The following is a 22,652-nucleotide window of genomic DNA, read 5'->3' on the forward strand; positions in this document are numbered from 1 at the left end:
ATTCCTAGCCATCGTAGCACCTTGTATACCTTAACATACAGTGATTGTGACTTTAGATATGTGAGAATTAGGAAATTCAAAGCTTATATATATTTAGAAGCCATTTCTAACCATATGTGCAAATGAAAATTTTTGCCTTTGTATTTGAAATATAACTAAATTATAATAGCTCAAAATTACAATTGATTTTAGTAATTTTAAAATCACAGTTAAAAGTTTTTTAAATTGATTTTTTTTCTCATAAAGTATGACAGTGATTTAAAAGCCATGTGTGTAGATCTCTGATAGGGAAGGAATGGGGTACAGAGTAATAAATCTGCCCAAAGTCCATGAATCCAAAGCTGTAATCTGAATAAATGTGTCTTTCACAAATCCATGCTATTATTGATTAATAAAATAGAAATTCACTTTAAAATGTTGCTGAATGTGGGCGTTCTGTTTCCACCTAGGAGGAGGAAAGTGGAGAGTGTCTCTTCTCCTAAGTGTAATAAAATGTCAGATAAACTCTAAAATCATAACATTTCTTGAACCCATCAGAGGACTTATGATGTACAGCAACTAAGTAGCCTGAAGTCCACGGAAAGACAGACTCCTCCCGAGATATGAGACACAAGAACCCTGTCACTGTGCCAGAGCACAGTTACAGAAGAGATACCAGGCACCATACAAGCAGATAAGATGTATTTGACTAGACTTTTCTTTAATGAATTGCTAAAGGCCAAGCATAGAGCCATTGGTAGCTACTGATACAAAAGTGGTTCACTCTCACTTGCAGTCCCTTCTCCACAGACCTCTAGAAACAGAAAGATTAGGAGACTGGAGAGATTCTTCTTCACTGGTGCAGGCCTGGAAGAGGAGAGTGGCCGCCACTGCCAGAAGGACTGAGTTCTTTCCAGCATAACCCTGATACCAAAACCAGGCAAAGACATTACAGGAAAAGAAGATTATAAACCAGTATCTCTCATGAACATAGACAGAAAATTCCTCTACAAAATATTACCAAATTGAATTGAAACTTCTTATTCTTCAACATTCAGCTGCATTTTCCTGAGTCCTTACTGAACCTCCAATTGAAAATGGCTTATTCATCCTTAACCCCACCCTCCAGATCTTTGGTGCCCGGAACATAATCATAATCTTAACAATAGTTTCCATTTACTGAAGCCTTGCTAGGCACTTTATGCTATCTCATTTATTCCTCATAATACCATGCCACGCAGATAGTGTGGCATTTATACGAGAAAGGGTAAGATTCATGAAGGTTAACTAATTTTCCCAGCGCACACAGTTTAGCAAATGAAGGTGTGGAATTCAAGCCCATATCTACTTGAGGGCAAAGCTGATGCTCTTTTCCTTGTTTTATACCATTTTATTGAGTAAGCACTTAATAAATATTTGTGTGACTTAACAGTTTGTGGCAAGAGCTGCCTTTACCATCGCTGTATTCTCCAGACTGATTATTTAAAGTTTCAGAGAAAGTGATATATGGGATAGTTTTGTGGTTTATTAAGATAGGTTTTCCTATTTATTTAATAGACCTTGTTTCCCAACATAGCACTGTGCTTAAATACAGTGCTTAAATACAGTCAATGTGTTCATTGAATTGAATTTGATAATTCATTCCATCATTTGCTTTTGACACCAAACAACGTTTAATGCTGTTATTTAGTAAAAAGGTACAAGGAAGAAGAAAAGGTGAAAAATGAGAATAGTTCCTTATAATCATTTTTCAGTTGAAACTTTTGAATGTAGACATGGTGCAGACAGCCACAGTGGAATAATGTAAAGTCATTTTTACTTTTCTAAAAGATTTTGTGATTTCTTTTGTAGTATAAAAATTGTTCGTTCTGGGCTTCCCTGGTGGCGCAGTGGTTGAGAGTCTGCCTGCCGATGCAGGGGACACAGGTTTGTGCCCCGGTCCGGGAAGATCCCACATGCCGCGGAGCGGCTGCGCCCGTGAGCCATGGCCGCTGAGCCTGCGCGTCCGGAGCCATTGCTCCGCAATGGGAGAGGCCACAACAGTGAGAGGCCCGCGTACCGCAAAAAAAAAAAAAAAAAAAAGATTAAAAAAAAATTGTTCGTTCTTTGAGGACATATTAGTTAAGCAAGGGGAAGGGGCAACCAAGTATATGCTAAAGGGTAGAGAAAGTTAAATCGGGTTACATGTTAGTCAGTGAGCAGTATTTTTTAACTCTTAAATGAAAGAGAAATAGTGTGAGCATTCATTCACTCATTCTTTTTTTTTTAATTGAGATATTATAAAATTTTCCCTTTTATAGTGTACAGTTCAGTGATTTTTAATATTTTTAAAAAGTTATGGAAATTCCAGAAAATTTTCTTTGCCCTAAAAAGAAATCGCATATTCATTAGTATCATTCTCTATTCTCCCCTCCCACAGTTCCTGTCAACTGCTAGTCTACTTTCTATGTCTATGGATTTACCTATTCAGCACATTTTATGTAAATGGAATCATACAATATGTGGTTTTTGTGTCTAGCTTCTTCAACTTAACATGTTTTCAGGGTTCATTCATGTAGCAGATGTCATTACTTCATTCCTGTTTATGGCTCAATAATGTTCCATTGTACATTTATTTTTAGGTCAGTGTTTTTAGCATCCTTTTTGTGTAAAGGACTGTAGAAGGTGCTTTGGAGCTAGAGAGATGGATAAGACAAAACATCTGCTCTCAAGGGATATGGAGAAGAAAGGGGGGCTTCCCTGGTGGCGCAGTGGTTGAGAGTCCGCTTGCCGGTGCAGGGGATGCAGGTTCGTGCCCCGGTCTGGGAGGATCCCATATGCCGCAGAGCAGCTGGGCCCGTGAGCCATGGCCGCTGAGTCTGCGCTCCGCAGCGGGAGAGGCCACAACAGTGAGAGGCCCGTGTACCACAAAAAAAAAAAAAAAGAAAGAAGAAGAATAAAGGGGGTAGTTTGAGAAGAATAATTTCTTTAAAACACTGAGTCTCAGAAATAATTTTTTAGAATACTATGAAATTCAAAAAGACAAACATCTTTAGGTAATCATACTGTCAAATTGTCACTTTTTTCTCATAGTGCTGAAAAAATAAACACATGGCAGCAAGTGTGTTAGGTCAACTTGCTGATTGTCTTTATGTATATACATTTCTTATATTTTCCGAATGGATGGAGGTGGGAGCATAAACCATATGAGAAAAGACACTCTTCTGGCACATTAATGAATTTTTATCATAGATTATTTCAACTGTTTGTTCCTACAAGAAAGGATTTACACCTTTGATTTAAAAAATAGAAATATATACACACACACACACACACATATATATATATATATATATATATATATAAAATCTAGAGATAAATGTGCTTAACTAAGGCTATTCCCTAAAAATAAGCAAAATGCAAAGAGGATTGATAGGGAAAATCTATTTGAAAAGACACTTAAAATTATTCAAGGATTTCCATAACATTTTTGCTTGTTGGTGCTAAAGTGATTTCTTTTTCTATATAAGAGTATTTTAATTGTGGAAATTATTTAATTTTCTTATTGTTGTAGAATTATTTATACACTGTGTATGGAGCATGTAGATTTTTCTCAAGTCTTTGATATTAAACCTGTCTCACCAAATACATATACCAGGATTGTTCTGAAGACTCACCAGTATTCCAGAAACCTCTTTCATTATTCCAGTAACGCTTTCATTGTTCTTAGCCAGATTTCCTGAAACCTGACTTCAAAGTTTTTATGCTATTTTTTTTAGAAACCAAATTGACGTAAAACATGATTTAAACTCTTCATTAAACTTAGTAGCCTTTTTATTCAACAGCCACTGAGCAAAATTTAACCTTCCAAAATAATCACAGAGGTAAGTGTAGATTTGATAATATCTTTATATTTTAATATCAATGAAATACTGAACCAGGAGTAAGAAGATCAGATGCTACCACTAATCGGAATTATGACTTTTGGTTCTGTTGAACTGGGGATGATGCCCCTGCTCCCAAGAACCAAAGGTCATAATTCTGATTAGTGGTAGCATCTGATCTTCTTACTCCTAGTGTAGTAGTATTTCTATCATACTACACTGCCCTCCTCCAAGTAAAACTAACAACATTGGCAAGTTAGTGTATTACAGATGCTTTTCTTCCAATCAACAGAATAATCATTTAAATTTTTTGTGATTTTAGTTTTATATAAATAAAATACAAATTAGATAGACTATTTCAACCACGATAACAATGGATTATTCTACTACCCCAGCTCTACCCTAAATAAAAGAGAAGCTGGATTATTTCAATTCAGAATGAATTAGAGCAGAGAAGTAATATTTTTATACTTGTAGGATGCACTACTCCTGGATTGTTTGTTAGTCTCTAATACATTGTCTCTCAAACTTTGACTTAAGAATCTTGCATTTCTAATTTAAAATGCAGATCCCTGGCTTTACCGTGAGACTCTGATCGGTTGCCTGAGGTGGGGCCTGGGAATCTGAGTGTTAAACTAGCACCCCTGGTCATTCTGATGCAGAAGAAGAAGGACCACCCTTTGTGAAACATTGCTTAATGACTCCAGATGTTCATGCTGATGTCTGTTCTACTGTAGAATTTGAAGCACTACAGCATACAGCTTGTACTCTGGAGTCAGATTGCCTGGGTTCAAATCCTAACTCTGCTAGCTATTCACTAGCTGGTGACCTTGGGCAAGATACTTAACCTTTCTGTGCTTTCCTCATCTGTAATATGGTATCTATTCCAGAAGGTTGATATCCTAGTGGAAGACAGGTAGAGGTGCACTTAGAATAGGACTTGACACATATTAAGAGCTGTGAAAATATTAGCTCTTATTAGCGTGACTGTCTCCAGGACACCTCTCCTTTTTTGAATACCATGTTGTAATCAGCTCTTCTTTAACAGATAGTCGTTGCATCTATATTGGCTCTGAGCTTTAAGGACGTTGGTGAGAAAATGCTAGAGATGGTACATGTTCCATATAGTGTTAGGGAGATAAAGTGACTTTCAACAAATTTTTTTACTCTTCAGTGAATATATTTAAGATAATTTATATTTATTAAACCTTGAGGACTTAAGGACATGGGGAGGGGGAAGGGTAAGCTGGCACAAAGTGAGAGAGTGACATTGACATATATACACTACCAAATGTAAAATAGATGGCTAGTGGGAAGCAGCAGCATAGCACAGGGAGATCAGCTTGGTGCTTTGAGACCATCTAGAGGAGTGGGATAGGGAGGGTGGGACGGAGACGCAAGGGAGAGGGGGATATGGGGATATAAGTATATGTATAGCTGATTCACTTTGTTATACAGCAGAAACTAACAACAATGTAAAGCAATTATACTCCAATAAAGATGTTAAAAAAAAAAACACAAACAAACAAAACCTAGAATTCTTTTACAAAATTTTTAAATTGATTTGCATGTTGGACAATTAAATATAGTGAAGCTTATTAACCAGGATGATTTCCAATCTATAATCCTATCTACTGGCAAGTGACTGTTTTGGTGCATTGCGTTCTGTCAGCAGTTCTCTCATTTTTTAATCCAAGAAAGAAACTGATAACTCAAGAGCTCAGTAATCATTTATGAGCTGTTGCATCCTGATTAAAAGTAAGGATTAAAATTAGGGGCAGTATTGGGTACATATAAAGGTATTAAAATATTAAATTTCTTAGGGAAAAAACCCTGTAACTCTAATGACAAAAGGCGATATAATTTCAATTGTCATTCCTAGGAACCTTCCTCATGTGTTCTTGACAAACATATTTCACCATTTTATTGTACTTACATATTTTATTTTATTAAATTAATACTTTATTTAAAGTTTCTTATCCATAATAATTTTGCTTTTTACCACTATTATCACTATTATTATTGATGTTATATAGAATAAGATTTTATTTATATAAAATGCCCTCAATTTTTGCCTTTGGACTCAGCCTTTTCCCTATCCCCACTCCAAACAAAGTTCTAACATCATCTGGGTAGGCTTAATACTACTAGCTTTATTACAGAATCATTAAAACATCTTTTTAAGTGGGAAAAATCTCCCAAGATCATCCTTTGCTACAAAAAACAAATAACATTGGTGAAGTAAAAGCCATATTTTTAACCATGTAATTCATATGTAAACATGTAATTCAGGCCTAATGGCAGCTTTTGAAGACATGTTCTATCAAAGCAAACCTGTAGTGATTTAGAAGTGAAGTACAAATGAGAATCATAGACACTGTTTAGAGATGGGAGGGACAAATTAAAATTTAAGCTTAGGACTATGAAGTCTTCTAGGCAAGTTTTATTGATTTTGAACAGTGTTTATGATGTCTTTAAGAAGAAGAAATTCCAAGGGGATTGTCTTTAAACAGTTCTCATTGCTGGTCTAGGGAGAATTCAAGTTATTGACTCTCTTATTTCCCTTTTGTACATAGAGTCATCTCCTTTAAGGAATAGAAGAGATGAAGACCTGGACTTATATGATGTCGTTCAGAAGTAGTAGGGTACTAATTAGCTGGAACTAAGTTGTCTAAGATGGCTTTTTTTTTTTTGCCGTACACGGGCCTCTCACTGTTGTGGCCTCTCCCATTGCGGAACACGGGCTCCGGACGCACAGGCTCAGCGGCCATGGCTCACGGGCCCAGCTGCTCCGCGGCATGTGGGATCTTCCCGGACCGGGGCACGACCCCATGTCCCCTGCCTCGGCAGGCGGACTCTCAACCACTGCGCCACCAGGGAAGCCCTCTAAGATGAATTTTTATCGCCTTTCATCTTCTCTAGATTTTCTTTTCTCCTTAGAAACCTCAGTTTGTGGAAGAACCTATATGTTGGGGAATAATGAGTTCTCCTTGGAGTATGTAGCGATAGTTGTCTTATCCATTATACAACTTACTACTTCTTTTCTCTTTCTTCCCCTAACTATCCTGGCTGGTTTGGATAATGGCACAGGAAGCAGATATTGTGAGATAGTTAGTGCATCAGTTAATGGAGCTACTTCAGTCATGTATTCATTCTCCCACCTGTACTGGGACTTCCATTTAGTCAGTCCTATTTCTCGTGACTGGCTATTCCCCGGGCCCTATATTTTGCCTGACCTATATGGTTAACCCATGTAAATACTGTCTTATCACCATCCAAGACTTCCGTGTCTCTTTGATCTGTGGTAATCCCCATTCTGGATTCCTCCTGCTTTCAGGGGTCTCTGATTTTTTTTCCCTGGTCTTGAAATCCTGCTGGATGATGATGTGATATGTGCAATTATAACCTGTTAGCAGACTGTGCTGTGAAGCTTGAACTGGACTTTGGCCAGTTCCCCAGTAATTCTTTTAATTTCATACTGATTTTAGCTTCTAAATAGCACCTATTCCAGCCCTTCTTCCCAAACCCTTAATCCCAATTTTATCCCCTCAATTCTCTCTTTCTTTTAAATATATATTTATTTTATTTTTGGCCACGTTGGGTCTTCGTTGCTGCGCGCAGGCTTTCTCTAGTTGCGGTGCATGGGCTTCTCATTGCGGTGGCTTCTCTTTGTTTTAGAGCGTGGGCTCTAGGTGCGCGGGCCTCAGTAGTTGTGGCTCGCGGGCTCTAGAGTACAGGCTCAGCAGCTGTGGTGCACGGGCTTAGTTGCTCCGCAGCACGTGGGATCCTCCCAGACCAGGGCTCGAACACGTGTCCCCTGCATTGGCAGGCGGACTCTCAACCACTGCGCCACCAGGGAAGCCCTCGATTCTCTTTTAATATATGCTTTTGTTTTTCTAAGTTCTGCTCTTTCAAATGTGTTTCAAAAGTTCTACTCTTTCATTTATAGCTACTCTAGCTCCAACTTCTTATGGCTTTACATTAATCCTTGTACTTTTTCCCCTTTTGGGTTGAAGAAAGAGCTGTGCTTATTAAAACCTCCTTAAAGGTAACTCTTCCATCTGTAGCCTTGATCCCATCTCATTTCTACTCTTGACAAAGGGAGAGGGAGAAAGATATAATCCTGAGAGAAGAAAAGAGTGCAGAGAAAGGAAGGGAAGGAATAGGAAGAAGGGAAAAGGTGGGGTTACATGAGATAGTAGAGGAGAAAGGGAAAGGGGAGAAAGGGAAAGAGCAGGGGTCAGGGGAATGAGGTTGGAATAAGCAGGATCATTCATTCTTATCTACAGAATGAGGGCTGGGCTTGATGATTCTTCAGGTCAGTTGTGGCCACTCAACCCTCATCCTACTACACTTACCAGTATCTCCTAAGCTCCCCTCCGCCATGCCTTTCTCAATGTCTTCACTTGGAACTGTACCCTCCCTTGCCCTTTTTCACCACCTTTCCATCCTAGAAACAAACATTCTTGGTCCACTTTGTGTCCCTGAAGGGCCCGTACTATTTGGTATATACTTCACTTTTAGCCCTTGCATCATACCTTGTAGGATTATTTTCCTATAGCCTCTCCTTCTCTAGAAAGTAAATTTCTTAGAGACAATGGCCTTGTTTCATTCATCTCTGCACCACCTGCTCTCTAGCACAGCGCCCTAAATGGTAGGTTCCTGGTAAATGTTTATTGGATCAAATGTATTGGGTAGTCTTATTCTCCCGTCTAGTGCAAGGGCCTTGTTAACAGTTTTCTTCCTTTTTCTATTCATTCTTGAGTAGTTGCTATGTGCTGGGTACTGTTCCAAACCTTGGGGATACTGTGGTGAACATAACAGTTGAATTCCTTGCTTTCACAGAGCTTACATACTTGTGTACATCATAGAAAAAAGTAAATTAATTTACAGCAATTTCAGATGATGTTAAGTGTTGTGAAAAAACATAAAAGGTTTACAGAAGAATGCCAAGTGTCAATGGGCAAATGTGGAGTGACTACTAATGTTGGAAAGTCAGCACTTTGTAACCATCCTAGTAAAGATTAGATGGGGCAAAGGTCATCAATGAATGCTAAATGTAGAGGGAAATTTTAATAAAGAGCAGGATATTTGCATGGTCTTAAAGTATCTCCTCATAGATTGGTTCATTTAGTAGAAAGGGAAAACATAGGACAGTACCCAGAATGGATGATCAAAATTAGTATCGCCATAGAGGAACAAATGAATACCGTGTGCCTCCAGATGGGATATCTGAGTACATAACCTGAATGTAGTCACGGGGAAATATCACACCAATCTAAAACATGGGGAAGAAGTTAACAATTGTGAATCTGGGTAAGTGAAATATAGGTGTTCTTGTAATTTTTCTCTAAATATGAAATTCTTTCCAAATAAAAAGCGAAACATTTTTAAAAGGTATTGCTTTATTTATTTTAAAAATAATGTCTATGTCAATTTGTATTAATATTTCTACTAGTATCAATTTAAAAGAACATAAAGCAGGGAGGGTGATGAATAGTGAAGGAAGCAAAGTAAGTGGTTTGTTCCTTTAGACCATGTGGTTAGGGAAGTCCTCTCTGTAGGAATGGCATTTCCATATAGAATGAAGGGAAGGAGAAATCTTGCAAACATTTGGGGAAGAGTATGTCATCTAGAAAAAGTAGGAAGAATGAAGGTTTTAAGGTGGGAATGAACTTGTTGTGCCCAAGGAACAGCAAGAAAGCCAGTGTGGCTGGAGGGGAGTGTGCAAGGGAGCTGTGGTAGGAAATGAGATAGGAGATGTAGGCAGATCCTGTCGAGCCCTGCAGACTCTGGGAAGGAATTTGGATTTCATTCTGAGTGTGATGAAAAGCCTATGGAGGATTTGAGCTGGGTAATGACAAACTCTAATTTACATTTTTAAAAGGTTCCCCCTGGCTTCTAGGTGGAGAACAGACCATAGGGAGACAGTCATGGAAGCAGGGAGATCAACTGGAAGACCATTGCAGTATTACACGTGAGAGGTGATGGTGGCTTGTGCCCTAGTGGAGGTGTCACAGTGGTCAGGTTCAGGCTGTGTACTGATGGCATATACCTGATAAAGCTGAGGAATAACGTTATTTCAAAAATTACTTATTAAAGCAGATTAGATGTGGAATGTAATTGAAAGCAGAGTCAAGGATTAATTACTCCTAGATTTCTGGTCTGAAACTTACTGGGCAAATGATAGTGCCATTTATTAAGATTAGGAAGACTGAGGAAGGGTGTGTTCACGTGTTCAGCCTCAGTTTTTAGGGTGGGAAGAGTCAATGAAAATAATCTGGATAGTGCAGCAAATGCAAATTGGGAAACCTGAGTTGTGTCTCAAGTACCACAGTAATTTTCACAGTTCCACAGATACATGTCTTCTCTTTTAAGAAACCAATGTGTTTATTATGAAAGTACGAAACAAAACAGTTTACTTAATTATAAAATATGTTCAAATACGTACATGAAAAATGCTCTTATTTTCAGAGTTTCTTTGATGGGCTCCTTATTCATCACCTAAGAATAGTGATTACAAATATAAGGCTTTCTTGGGGGGGGTGTGTGGTTTTTTCCCCTAAATATTTATTTATTTATTTATTTGGCTGTGTCGCGTTTTAGTTGCAGCATGTGGACTCTTAGTTGTGGTATGCAGGATCGAGTTCCCTGACCAGGGATCAAACCCGGGCCCCCTGCATTGGAAGTGTGGAGTCTTAACTGCCGGACCACCAGGGAAGTCCCTTGGGTGTGTTTTTAAATTAGTAGTAAATGCAGAGGCCCAGGTTGTGCTGGGATTTCCAATGGAAAAAGATGCAGTTACCTGTGAATCATTTTAAGCTAGAATGCTATTTACTATCTTTTAAAATAGGAGAACAAACAACTCTGTTGTGGAATATATACATACAAAGTCTTTAAGTGAAATATTATTGCCAAAAGTTATCTTAAAATCTAATTGTTAATCCCTGTTATATTGTCAACTCAAGATGGACAGGTACTTTTTAGTGTGATGAGACTCCGGTAGTAAGGTTATGGAGAACACTGGCACTTTATTCCTGTGAATATAATTGCAATAATACTGTCTCATCTAATAAAGTCAGAAAAAAATCACGTAGGTAGAAGTGTAGTTCCGAAAGTCTGTGATTACTGCCTTTGTGTTATTCTGCCTACGTTGAAACAAATCAGACTTAGGAAGTCATGGAAATATTATGTTGGCTATTTTCTAATTACTGTGTCAGCCTGATAAATCATTTTCTAAATTTGCCAATTTCTTGAAATAGCTTAACCTATGTTCATAACACTTTACAGGAAGCAGCATAAAATTTCTATGCCGCCATATATTTCTCTTGATGTCACAAAAATACATATTGTATAAATGAAATGTTTTTCTTTGCAAAAAGGCCTGTACACCAAACTACAGTTAATGAATACAAGAATTAGAAAGCAAAACTTCGTTTAGTCTGAGGAAAAACAATTCTTTAAACTGTAACCACATGGCCGTTTCTTGTTTGCATCAACTCTGGGTGACTGTTATTGTCTTCTGTGAATTCTCTGGGGCAGGGGCCTGACTTTGTTGAATGAGCCAATTGTTTTCCTTTGTGTTGCCCATCTAGTAAGTTCCCATCTGGTTTGTATCAGACTGTTTTCACAGCCAACAACTGCTGCCTTCTCTGTATCCTGACACTTCAGGGCCCCATGCTATCAAAGCATGCTGCGATGGCCTTGCTGGCAGGGCCCATACAGCTGTGCCTCACAGCTTGGAACTATTACCCAGAGTAATGGTAACATAGAACTTGGACTGGCCCTTATTCCCCTTGGTGTCGTGTGTACACTGAGCAGAAATTCCCCCTTGCCTGCCTGCCCCCTCACCCCGAAACTTACTAGTCAACAGAAAGTCTTTAAAGCTCTAATTTTAGGATATGGAATAGTGTTGTTCTTATTTTCTAGTGGCTTCCTGTATTTGAAAGCTCATTTTTCATTCTTTCATTCTTTTTCAGAAGTTACCAGGTCTGGCCTTGAGGGAAGTGAACTGGTCACTATGTCACATTTAATTTTTGTTTCCAAATTTAGTTAGGAATGACTAGATATGGCAAAATCCACTGTAAAGACTACACAAATAATACACTGTATTTTTTAGCTATAGTCACAGGCCAGAACTTGAGAGAGGTTTTCATATTAGAATTTCCATCTCAGAAAATGGATTTTCTGTGTGTAAATTATAGAAGCTCTTAGATTCAAACTGTTAAGTAACTATATTAGGGACCTACTTTGCCTTCAGCTTTGTTGGCTATCAAATATCATTTATAAGAATGTGATAATAGTGACCTTCTATAACAATCTGTGGCCTCACATAATTAAAGTTATATGAATTACTATTGAGTAAGAGTTATAGTTGAGTTTAAATGTAGTTATGATATCATTGCTTTATAGACATGAACTGAAGCAGCAAGCATTATTTTTGTATCCAAAATAAGGAACTAAGTGGCTTTTACAGGATGTTTTAATATTTTTTTTAATATTTATTTATTTGGTTGTACCGGGTCTTAGTTGCGGCAGACAGCCTCCTTAGTTGTGGCTTGCCAGCTCCTTAGTTGTGGCATGTGAACTCTTAGCTGTGGCATACATGTGGGATCTAGTTCCCTGACCAGGGATTGAACCCGGGCCCCCTGCATTGGGAGCGCAGTCTTATCCACTGCACCACCAGAATGTATTAATATTTTAGAAATGCTTTTAGAAATGCCTTCAAGATTAGTTAAACTGAGATTGGTTTGTGCTTTCAATTAAATTGAGTGGGTGATTGTTGTGAACATCGAGCATCCTAAGTAGTAAGTCAAACTAGACTTGTGAGAGTCAAACTAAAGCAACAGCGACAAAAGCAAAAGCTCACCTTCTGCTTCTGAATAATTTCAGCTTACAGGTTTTTCAAGATTTTAAGAAAAGAAATAGGAAGGAATTTGTCTTTAGTCAGCAGTGTGGCCTGCTACTGATGTTAACTTGATGTGAAAGCCTACCTAGTAATGTTAGTTGTTTGGCATTTTCATTTGTTGGAAAAGCAGTTTAAACCTATAAGGGAATCATCTTTTTTTTTTTTTTTTTTTTTTGTGATACGCAGGCCTCTCACTGTTGTGGCCTCTCCCACTGCCGAGCACAGGCTCTGGACGCGCAGGCTCAGCAGCCATGGCTCACGGGCCCAGCCGCTCCACAGCATGTGGGCACGAGCCCGTGTCCCCTGCATCGGCAGGCGGACTCCCAACCACTGCACCACCAGGGAAGCCTCTAAGGGAATCATCTTTTAATTGATGAAACTAACCTATTGGGTTTTTTTTCAACCTCAGGTTTTTCTGGAAGTATAATATACATACAGAAAAGTACACGTAAGTGTACAGCTGAAAGAATTTTCAAAAACTGAGCACACTTGTAAAACCCATACGTAGCTCAAGAAACAGAATATTGCCAGCACCCCCAAAGCCCCTCACTTTCCCTTTCAGACACAGCTTCCACCTCCGAAAGGATAACCACTATTCTCACTTCTAGCAGCATAGATTAGTTCTCTTGTTTTTGTACTTTAGATAAATGAAATCATACAGAATGTATGGCTTCTTTCACAAGGCAAACCTATTGTAATTTTTAAGATTCTTTTAGTTTTCAAACCATTATGGCATGTTTTTATAAAGGATTATCTGAGAGGAATTTGTTTTAGTAGCTGTGTCATAGGCTGTTCAACCAACAGGAAGCACCCTGTAGATAAAGTTGTCTACTAAAACATCGTCTCTCCGTTCTCAACCACATTTTAATGCTGGAATGTCTCTCTAGACATTCCTGCCCCTGAAAGGCAGGAACTCTCTTTGTCATTACACTACACAGCAATACATCCAAGCACTTAAATGGTTTTTAATGAGCCTTAATAATTGAGTGTACATTATTCAAATAAATCATGTCTGCATTCAGGTTAGGTGGGTCATCTATTTTCTGAATTACCAATCAGTTTCCTGGCATTTGAATATAAGCTTTTATGCTGCCAAGATACTATTTCTGAAAATCCTATTATTGACAAGAGTTGTATACCTATTAGATATGCAGCCAATGAGTAACGTATTTGTTTCAAAAGTGTTAACTTCTTCTATATTTATTTAACTACTTTAATAATATTCCCTTTTTTGTTCCTTCAGTGAACTCAAATTAGTATAAAAGCACCAGCTATTCTGAATGTTACTAATTTTAGATTTCTCCTTATTAGATTTGTTTCAAATTCTGGATGTCACTTATTTAAAAACTCTTGTTTTGGGGGTTAAAAAAATTCACATTTTGGAGGCCTTCATCTTTATATCCTTGTTTTGCAGTTAACAGTCCTGTAGTACTATATGGTTTTCTTAAATACGTAAAGAATTTGTTTAAAACAATAATATAATGATTTACAGATTTAAGTATTGCTATACTAGTGATTCTTACTAAAGATAGTATTACAGAGCAGAAGATACATTTTCAACCAAAAATAAAAATTTTTTAAATACAAGAGTAGAACATAAAGCCCAGATTCCTATCCTTTTAAATACCACTTTTTGAAATACAACATGGTTACTTTCAAATTGGCACCATATAGCTACAAGATTTTGAATGACCATTTAAAATAAGTTATAGTACTGAAATACGGTGAGTGTTTGGAAGAAGCATAGTGTACAAGTGGTACAATCCCGGTACCGTTGGTGTGCCCTCATTTAAAGCTTTTTCAGCAGTATCCCTGCTTTCCCAGCCTTGGATTCTATTTCCAAATCTAAGATCATTTGTTTTTATTTTGTGGTACTTTTAAACATTTAAATAAAGGTTAACACATTTGCCTTTTGTGATAAAGGTAAAAGGATAAATTATATTCATAGGTAATTTATGACTCAATTTTTAGTCAATATTATCCACTCAGAATTTCCACAGAAATGTTAATAGAAATTTATAGATAAAATATTTAGAAATTTTCTCTTCTCATTCTTTCACTTAAATACCAATGAGTATTATGTTTGCTCACTTTTGAACAGCAGGGTGAGGAAGTGTAAGAACCAACAAACTTGATAAGCAGTTTTCAAAGCACATTGGCCATGGTGTAAGTTGTGTTTGCTACCTTAATCCTCACCTGCAGAGCACAGTATTCACACTTGCAGTAAACCCTGTCACCAGCAAGTGACAGTTATGAGGCAGCTACAGGAAAAAATGAGAATAGTCAACTCTGATATTGACATGGTGGCCTTTTTTTTAAACCATTAGGAGAAATCATTGTAGAGATAAAGATTCTCCCCCAGTTTTGGTACAGGAGAGTTTTGTTTATGGTTATAATAACAGCAATGACAATATGTAGTAGCTGCTATCTATGTTCACTTCCTTTATGTGATGCACTCTGCTAAGATCCTTAATCGGTCCAATTAGGTAAGTAATAGTCGTCTCATTTCATATTTGAGGAACCTGAGACTCAGAGAGGTTACATATTTTGCCCAAGGTTACACAGCTAATAAATGATAGAGCTAGGAGTCAAACCAAGTCCAATTCTGAAATCAAAGGCTATGCTCTTCAACATACTGTATATTTCCTTCATTGACAATTTTTTAAAAGTAGAACAGATAATTTCTGATTATTCTTACAGGTCTCAATATCTGAAGTTACATCTTGGTAGAAGAGTATGAAAATGTTGGGTGGTGGGGAAAGAACTGTTTACTATGGATTTTTAGTTCCTACTACTAATTTGTGACATTGATTTCTTGTCAGTGAACCTTCCTGAATCATGATTTCCTTGTAAGTAAGGATAAGATCATCTCTGAGATCCCTTGTAGTTCTACTGCTGTAATATGTGATCTTAAACCAAAAGTCTCCCTGTCAAAATATATTTTGAAAAGATTGCCTTAATGAGATCAATTTTTTGTCAACTGGGAAAAGTTAGAAAATAATCATAGGTTAAATAATAATACAACTACCATTTATTGAGTGCCTCTGTAGGCACTGCTCTAAGTTATTTATATATATCGTTCCGGTTAATGATCATAAGAAACCTATGAGCTAGAAGAGGAAATAGAAGCACAAAGTGGTGATACTTCACGGAGTGTGGTATTTCTCCCAGGTCTCACAGTGGTTGGCACTGTGATTTGCATTCAGGTAGCTTAGCTTCTAAGTCTGTGCTTTTAGCCTCGAGCTTACAGCTGTCTCTCTAGTAAGAGTGTCTGGTTGTTATTTACTTGCCAAAAAAATTTTTTATCTTGCATACCACAGTATAGAATGAACGGAAAAAAAGCAATTTTTTCTAGAAAATGATCTATAAAAGATCATAGAGTATTATATCCATTCCATATAAAGTTTTCAGAAACATTGGTCAGCTGGATATTTCTTGAACAACTATATACAAAGAACTGAAGTAGGCATCTTAGGGAAAATGAAGAAAGATAATGGAGGAAACCATTTATTTGCTTGTCCTTTAAGGAAATCTGGCATTGCAGTAATTTTACTTCAGCCTATGAAGTGGCTTATTGGAGACATTCCTTTAAAAAAATAACAGATTTTGTATGTTATTTTAATTTAGACAATTTTACTAATAATTTAGCTTTTTGTTGGCTGTAAAGAGGTGACTAACATTTACTTGGTTTGGACTAATGAAATAGTTGTTATTTTTTTTAGTTAAAATTCATTTTTTAATAAAGCAAAAATAAGCTGCTTTTGAAAGTTTCAAGAAAATGTTTTTATTAAGCAAAGGACCTGAATATTAGAGAAAACATTCTCCATTTTTTATTGAAAAAAAATGGAGTGTATAAAATTCCCATTTAGTTATGAATTTAGAAGAGTGTTCCATTATAGCAGCAACTCCCTTTGGGGGATACATCCCCTTTGGAGTGTGAGCCTGTCAGAATAGAAGGGAGCCCTTGTTGGTTTGAGAAAGCCCCAGAAGTGATTCAGACTTTCACTTCTCCTACGCCAACCCTCTGTTGAAAATCACTGGTTTAAAAAAGGTATCACAGCTCTTTTTTCCAAAGTATCCGGGTACACTATTTAGCACCTTCTTTATTAATTTTTTATTTTTATTTTTTTTGGCTGCGTTGGGTCTTCGTTGTTGCACACACACTTTCTCTAGTTGTGGTGAGCGGGAGCTACTCTTTGTTGGGGTGTGCAGGCTTCTCATTGCGGTGGCTTCTCTTGTTGCAGGACACAGGCTCTAGGTGCACGGGATTCAGTAGTTGCAGCACTCAGGCTCAGTAGTTGCGGCACACGGGCCCTAGAGCATGTGAAATTCAGTAGTTGCTGTGCATGGGCTTAGTAGTTGTGGCTTGCGGGCTCTAGAGCGCAGGCTCAGTAGTTGTGGTGCACGGGCTTAGTTGCTCCATGGCATGTGGGATCTTCCCGGATCCAGGATTGAACTTGTGTCCCCTGCATTGGCAGGTGGATTCTTAACCACTGTGCCACCAGGGAAGTCCTCCAGTTAAAGAGGATTGAGACAAAATGTCTTACTCTTTGTGGCCTTCACAGCACCTAGTATAATAAACACATCAAAGGTATTTGTAAAAATTTTTTTAATTGAACCCTAGCTAGACCTAAGGTAGGTTTTCTTTTTCTTAGTTTCCACCCAGTTTTGTTTAGTCTGAAAGGGATGCTGTTGCTTATTTCTTACTATAATACAATAGATTAGTTTGAATTCTGGGCTTCCAGGCAACCACCTCAGAGAAGACTGCCGTTTAATTTACTTGCTACAAACAAATGGTTCTTCAGTGGAGGGGGCCTCTGCGGTGGTACTGATACCTCTGCTTCCATGTTTGTACTATAGGTGCTATATAGAATCTGAAAGGTGCCTAGCAGTAACTTCTCTCACTGCTAACGCTCAGAAACTTAAAGGCAGAGGGGGAAGTGAATGTAGATAGTGTCTAATAGTAACATCATAGTAAGCACTTTTAATGCTTTTAAAGATTTAAAAACTGTATTTAAAGATTTGTTTTTTAGAAACTATCAAAGTTAGATGCTCCATTTGGGCCAATTTTCAGATTATCGGTGTATAAGTAATTTGTATTTGCCTACAAATTTACCCTTATAAAATTATATTTTCTTCTAAAACTATACTTTTTAAGCTTTAATTTTTCTTCATTAATCTGCATTGCCTTTAAGTTTTTTATTGAAGTATAGTTGACGTACAATATTATATGTTACAGGTGTACAATATAGTGATTTACAATTTTTAAAGGTAATAATATATTTATAGTTATTATAAAATATTGGCTATTTTCCTTGTGTTGTAAAATATACCATTGTAGCTTATTTTATACATAATAGTTTGTACCTCAGCAGATGAATGGATAAAAAAGATGTGGTGTGTACACACACACACACACATACACACACACACACACACACACACACACACACAGAGAGTGGAATACTACTCAGCCATAAAAAAGAATGAAATTTTGCCATTTGCAACCACATGGATGGACTTGGAGGGTCTTATGTTAAGTGAAATAAGTCAGACAGAGAAAGGCAAATACTGTATGATATGACTTACATGTGGAATCTAAAAAATACAACAAACTTGTGAATATAACGAAAAAGAAACAGACTCACAGATGCAGAGAACAAACTAGTGGTTACCATTGGGGAGAGGGGAGGGGCAATATAGGTGTAGGGGATTAAGAGGTACAAACTGTTATGCATTTAATTTTTTAACATTTAAATATGTGTTTCCTACAGCGTAACTACAGTAGTTTAACATGAATGTTTGTCACCAGTGGGAATATATTGCTTGGCTTAGTGAACTATGTAATGCTTAAAATCACTTTCATTTAATTATCTTCTTTTAAATCCACCTGAAATTTTCGTGAAATAAAGGAAGCTTGAGAGATGACTGATTTTTATCTTAGAGAAAATCAGAAAATACTGATTATACCATACTGTAAATTTTTTCTGAATCATTCTGAATAACAGTGGTTATTAACAGTAACTGACTATATTTCAGAGCAGAGGTTAACAGCATGCCATCAACTGGGGCATATGCCTTAGGCACCCAGGGTATCTTTTTGGCCTGAGAACTATATGTACCACAGGTTTCTCTCTTCAGTTATTTAACTTTTCTCGGCTTTATAATTCTCTAGCTATAAAAAGAGTTTTTCCCCAGCCTATTTCATTTTAATATTAAAATTTGGCTTTGGTTTAACAGGGTAGTGTTCTTCTGTGCTCCCTGACAACTTTACTGGTTTTTTCACATGGATTGTGTTGGGCAATATGCCCCAGGCTGGCCTAGGGAGAAGGGAAATTCTAAACTTCTTTTTATAATGATTAAATCCTTAAGTAAGAGAATCTGTGAAAACTTTTAGCCTTGGAAGAAATGGCCCATGAGTTTCTCTTACTAAATACAAATAATTATGCAAATTCTTTCATGATCCTTGGTTTCCCCCTTTTCCTAATCTTCGATGCACAAAGATAATAATCTATTAGGTAAAGTATTATTCTATTGGCAGTCATTAAAATTCAGCTGTTTAACTTCCTTCTTTATATTAAGGCCACAAGGTCAGGCTTCTGTTTGCCTGATTTTATGAAAGTAACTGTGGGAGTGCATTTGGTTTGTGGGTTTTGTTTTTTTTTAACAGCAGGAATGAATCATGATTATTTCTATGCTTAACTGATTTTCTTATGAAAAAAATTTTTTAACTGTAGCTTCACCAGGTGATATGGATCAGACACAAATTGAACCCAGTCTGTACCTAGCATCCGTATTTACAGGTAAGATTTTTTACTTTAAAAGTTTCAGATTTTTTTCATTTCCTTCTTTCTTTCTCTCATAATAATCAACACAGTAGAGAAAATAATTCCAATTTTTTATTCTTTTAAAATATCTATAAACTTACCCCAGGTATAGAACTCCCTTCATGCACTAAACTCAACTCTCCAAAAGTTAGGAGACAAAAAAAATCTATCATTTCCTTTTGGAAAGTTTATAAAATGTTGAATTAAAAGGCTGCAGGTGTGGTATTCAGAGCACTGAGGCTAGTACTCGAGATAATTCCATCTGGGGGAGGTTATTTGTTGGGACAGGACACTGTTTAAACTTTGAAGTCAGTTTTAAACAAAGTGAAGCAGCTGGAACCTGGCATAAGAAGAAACAAATCTTTCACGTTAACTATTGCTTTTTGGAGAAAAAAAGATTTGGACTTGTTTTTACAGGTGCCAATACATTTATTCTTCCTATAGGAACTGCTGTATTTTTATCTTAAATTATAAATTTTAAAATAAGCATTTGTCAACTCACTTAAAAAACAGAAGCAATAGTAAACTTAAAAAATGTAATAGGGTGTTTATTTCTAAAACACATTTTGGGATGAGACTCTAGTAACATTTTAAATCACTCTTTTAAACATGAAAGTAAGGAAAGAAATGTTTAATACTGACTAATTCTGTAAAGCGGAGGCAAATCTCGTTTTACATACTATATACATAACATCGAATGACCAGGCATCTTCTTCATCAAGGCTTGTAGTATTTGTTCTCAAGCACTGAAGCTCTGATGTTGCAAAATCTGTAGGGCTGGGTTAAGTATGTGAGGAGAATTGAATACAGCAGGATAGTTTAGCAGCTGCTTAAACAAGGAATTTAAGCAAGAGTAGATGAACCCTCGGTGGACAGGAAAAAATGCTTCAAGAACTCAGTAAAACACAGCTGAAATACTGTAACATTTTCATAGACATCTGGGAAGCAACTGTTTTGCTGGAACTCAGGGTTGATTTTAAAGACTGGATGAGTCTAAGCAAGCTGGTAGCCGTAAGGAACCACAGACTCTCTAGGTAGAAACAAATCAGTTTGGTTCAGCAATCATTTTAAGGCCCAGTGTATACCTAGCATTATGCTACAACTTTGTAGAATGCAGACGTAAACAAGACAAAGTTGTCCTCATGGGGCACATTTAACAGGAGCAACAGACCCACAAGCAAATAACAGTAATACAAGAGATAAGGTCACAGATGCTTAGTGTGTACCTACTGTACTAGTCACGTGGAAGACAATGAGTGTAAGTTGCAGTCCCTGCTCTTAAGGAATATATTGTCCAGTGGAAGTGACAGACACATAAATAATTACAGTGCAGTCTCCTAAGTGCTGCAGTAGCATTGCCTTCAGAGAATAAGGCATCTGCAGTTAACAGGAGAGGAACCCCTGTATTTCACCACTACGGCTGGGGAAACAACTCAGAGAGTGTAATTCATCTGCACATATTCTTGAGTATTTAGGGTCCGCAGACCCCTTAGAGACATTGATAGCTATGACTACCTGCCTCCCTTCCAAACTGTACTTATATGAAAATAATTTGCATATGGTTTCAGGGTATTCACAAATAGATCCTGGGTCACCCATCCATGGACTCTGGATTCAGATCCTTCGGGTACTTGATTAAAGATTATTACCTTTGTTTACTTTTTAATTTTATTTTTAAATGTGCAGTATGTAAGAAACTCATCTTGATCTGCATGTAGAAATACCCAAATCCAGGCAATTTAAAGTCACTATACTATCTATTCGTCAACTCATAGAAGAATCCCATAAGTTTATGTGGCTTATACCACGTGCGGTTACTGAATCTGAGTGAGGAGTGTGTGGTGCTGCATTCTTCTGTGAACTTACTAAGAAATTTTTTACTTCTTTTCTCTGCTTGCCTCCTGTTGTTTTAGGAGAGAATACTCTGTTTGGATTCCTCTCAGTTTGCAAATAACAGAGACATAATAATGGGTTACCAACTGTTTGAAGATTAGAGTCAGAATCTAAAACCTGCTGATGAAATGGATTATCTAAACCTAAAAAGCTTTTAGAAAGTTTTGTATATGTATTTTTAAAAATACACATGTGATATACAGGCAAATTCTTAAATGGACATAAAAAATCTTGTATTATTACTTTATGACTTAGAATAAATTAGTTTTAGATTTTCTGTTCCTTAGTCTTACAATCAAAGAATAGAAAACAAAATTTCTTTATGAATTTTAAATATTTTTAAAGCAAAAAAATTGAATTTCAAATGCCTAAAGAGTTTTACCGATACGACTTAGGATGCTTCAAATACATGGTCTCGCTCAGTGACATCTCCTGCTTAAATGCATGCCAGGTTAAATGACGTACTGCCTACCCACGGAATCAAGGAATAATCTCCCTTTTTTAAAAACAAATCTGAAAACAGCTGTTGAAACAATTACATCATAGAGTAATGACATGACTGTGGAAAGTTAAAAAGTCAAACTTTGAAAGCATCAAACTACATTTAATATAGGTAGAAAATTTATGTTTGCTTTAATGATGATTTATTAAGATATTATGTCTTTTCTTTAAAAACAAATTAAACTCTGTGAGGACCATAACTGCATATGAATGTGACTCTTTTTGCCTGTTAACAGTGATGCTTTTGAAAAACGTTTCCAGTCTAAAAAGTCCTCTTTTAAAGCTCTAAAACTGTGACTGTTTAGCTTGTGTAAATGAGCGCTTCAAAAAACCTTTCCAAAATGTACATTAACAAACACCTTTAGATAAGGTGATGCATTTTATTGATATAACTCATTGATTAAAACTCAGTTACTAGGGCTTCCCTGGTGGCGCAGTAGTTGAGAGTCCGCCTGCCGATGCAGGGGACACGGGTTCGTGCCCCGGTCCGGGAAGATCCCACATGCCGCGGAGCGGCTGGGCCCGTGAGCCATGGCCGCTGAGCCTGCGCGTCTGGAGCCTGTGCTCCACAACGGGAGAGGCCACAACAGTGAGAGGCCCGCCTACCGCAAAAAGAAAACAACCAAAAAAACCTCAGTTACTAGAGTTAAAAGTAGCATAATTATTTGGAGGCCTTCTAAA

General features: G+C 37.1%; 1 protein-coding gene across 9 annotated transcripts in view; it reads left to right on the plus strand.

Moving 5' to 3' along the window:
• Positions 1-22,652, plus strand: part of KIAA0586 (KIAA0586 ortholog) — a 125,775-nt gene that overhangs the window by 98,399 nt on the left and 4,724 nt on the right. For 6 of the 9 annotated variants that reach the window (XM_032622263.1, XM_032622265.1, XM_032622267.1 and 3 more), the window contains one exon: positions 19,488-19,553. In XM_032622263.1, the coding sequence (XP_032478154.1) occupies positions 19,488-19,553 (66 nt within the window). Of the gene's footprint in view, positions 1-449; positions 750-789; positions 1,771-19,487; positions 19,554-22,652 lie in introns of those variants that run through there. The other 3 variants (XM_032622266.1, XM_032622264.1, XM_032622268.1) reach the window with 3 other exon arrangements.

The sequence above is a fragment of the Phocoena sinus genome, chromosome 2 (genome assembly GCF_008692025.1).
Source record: "Phocoena sinus isolate mPhoSin1 chromosome 2, mPhoSin1.pri, whole genome shotgun sequence".
Taxonomy (NCBI): Eukaryota; Metazoa; Chordata; class Mammalia; order Artiodactyla; family Phocoenidae; genus Phocoena; species Phocoena sinus.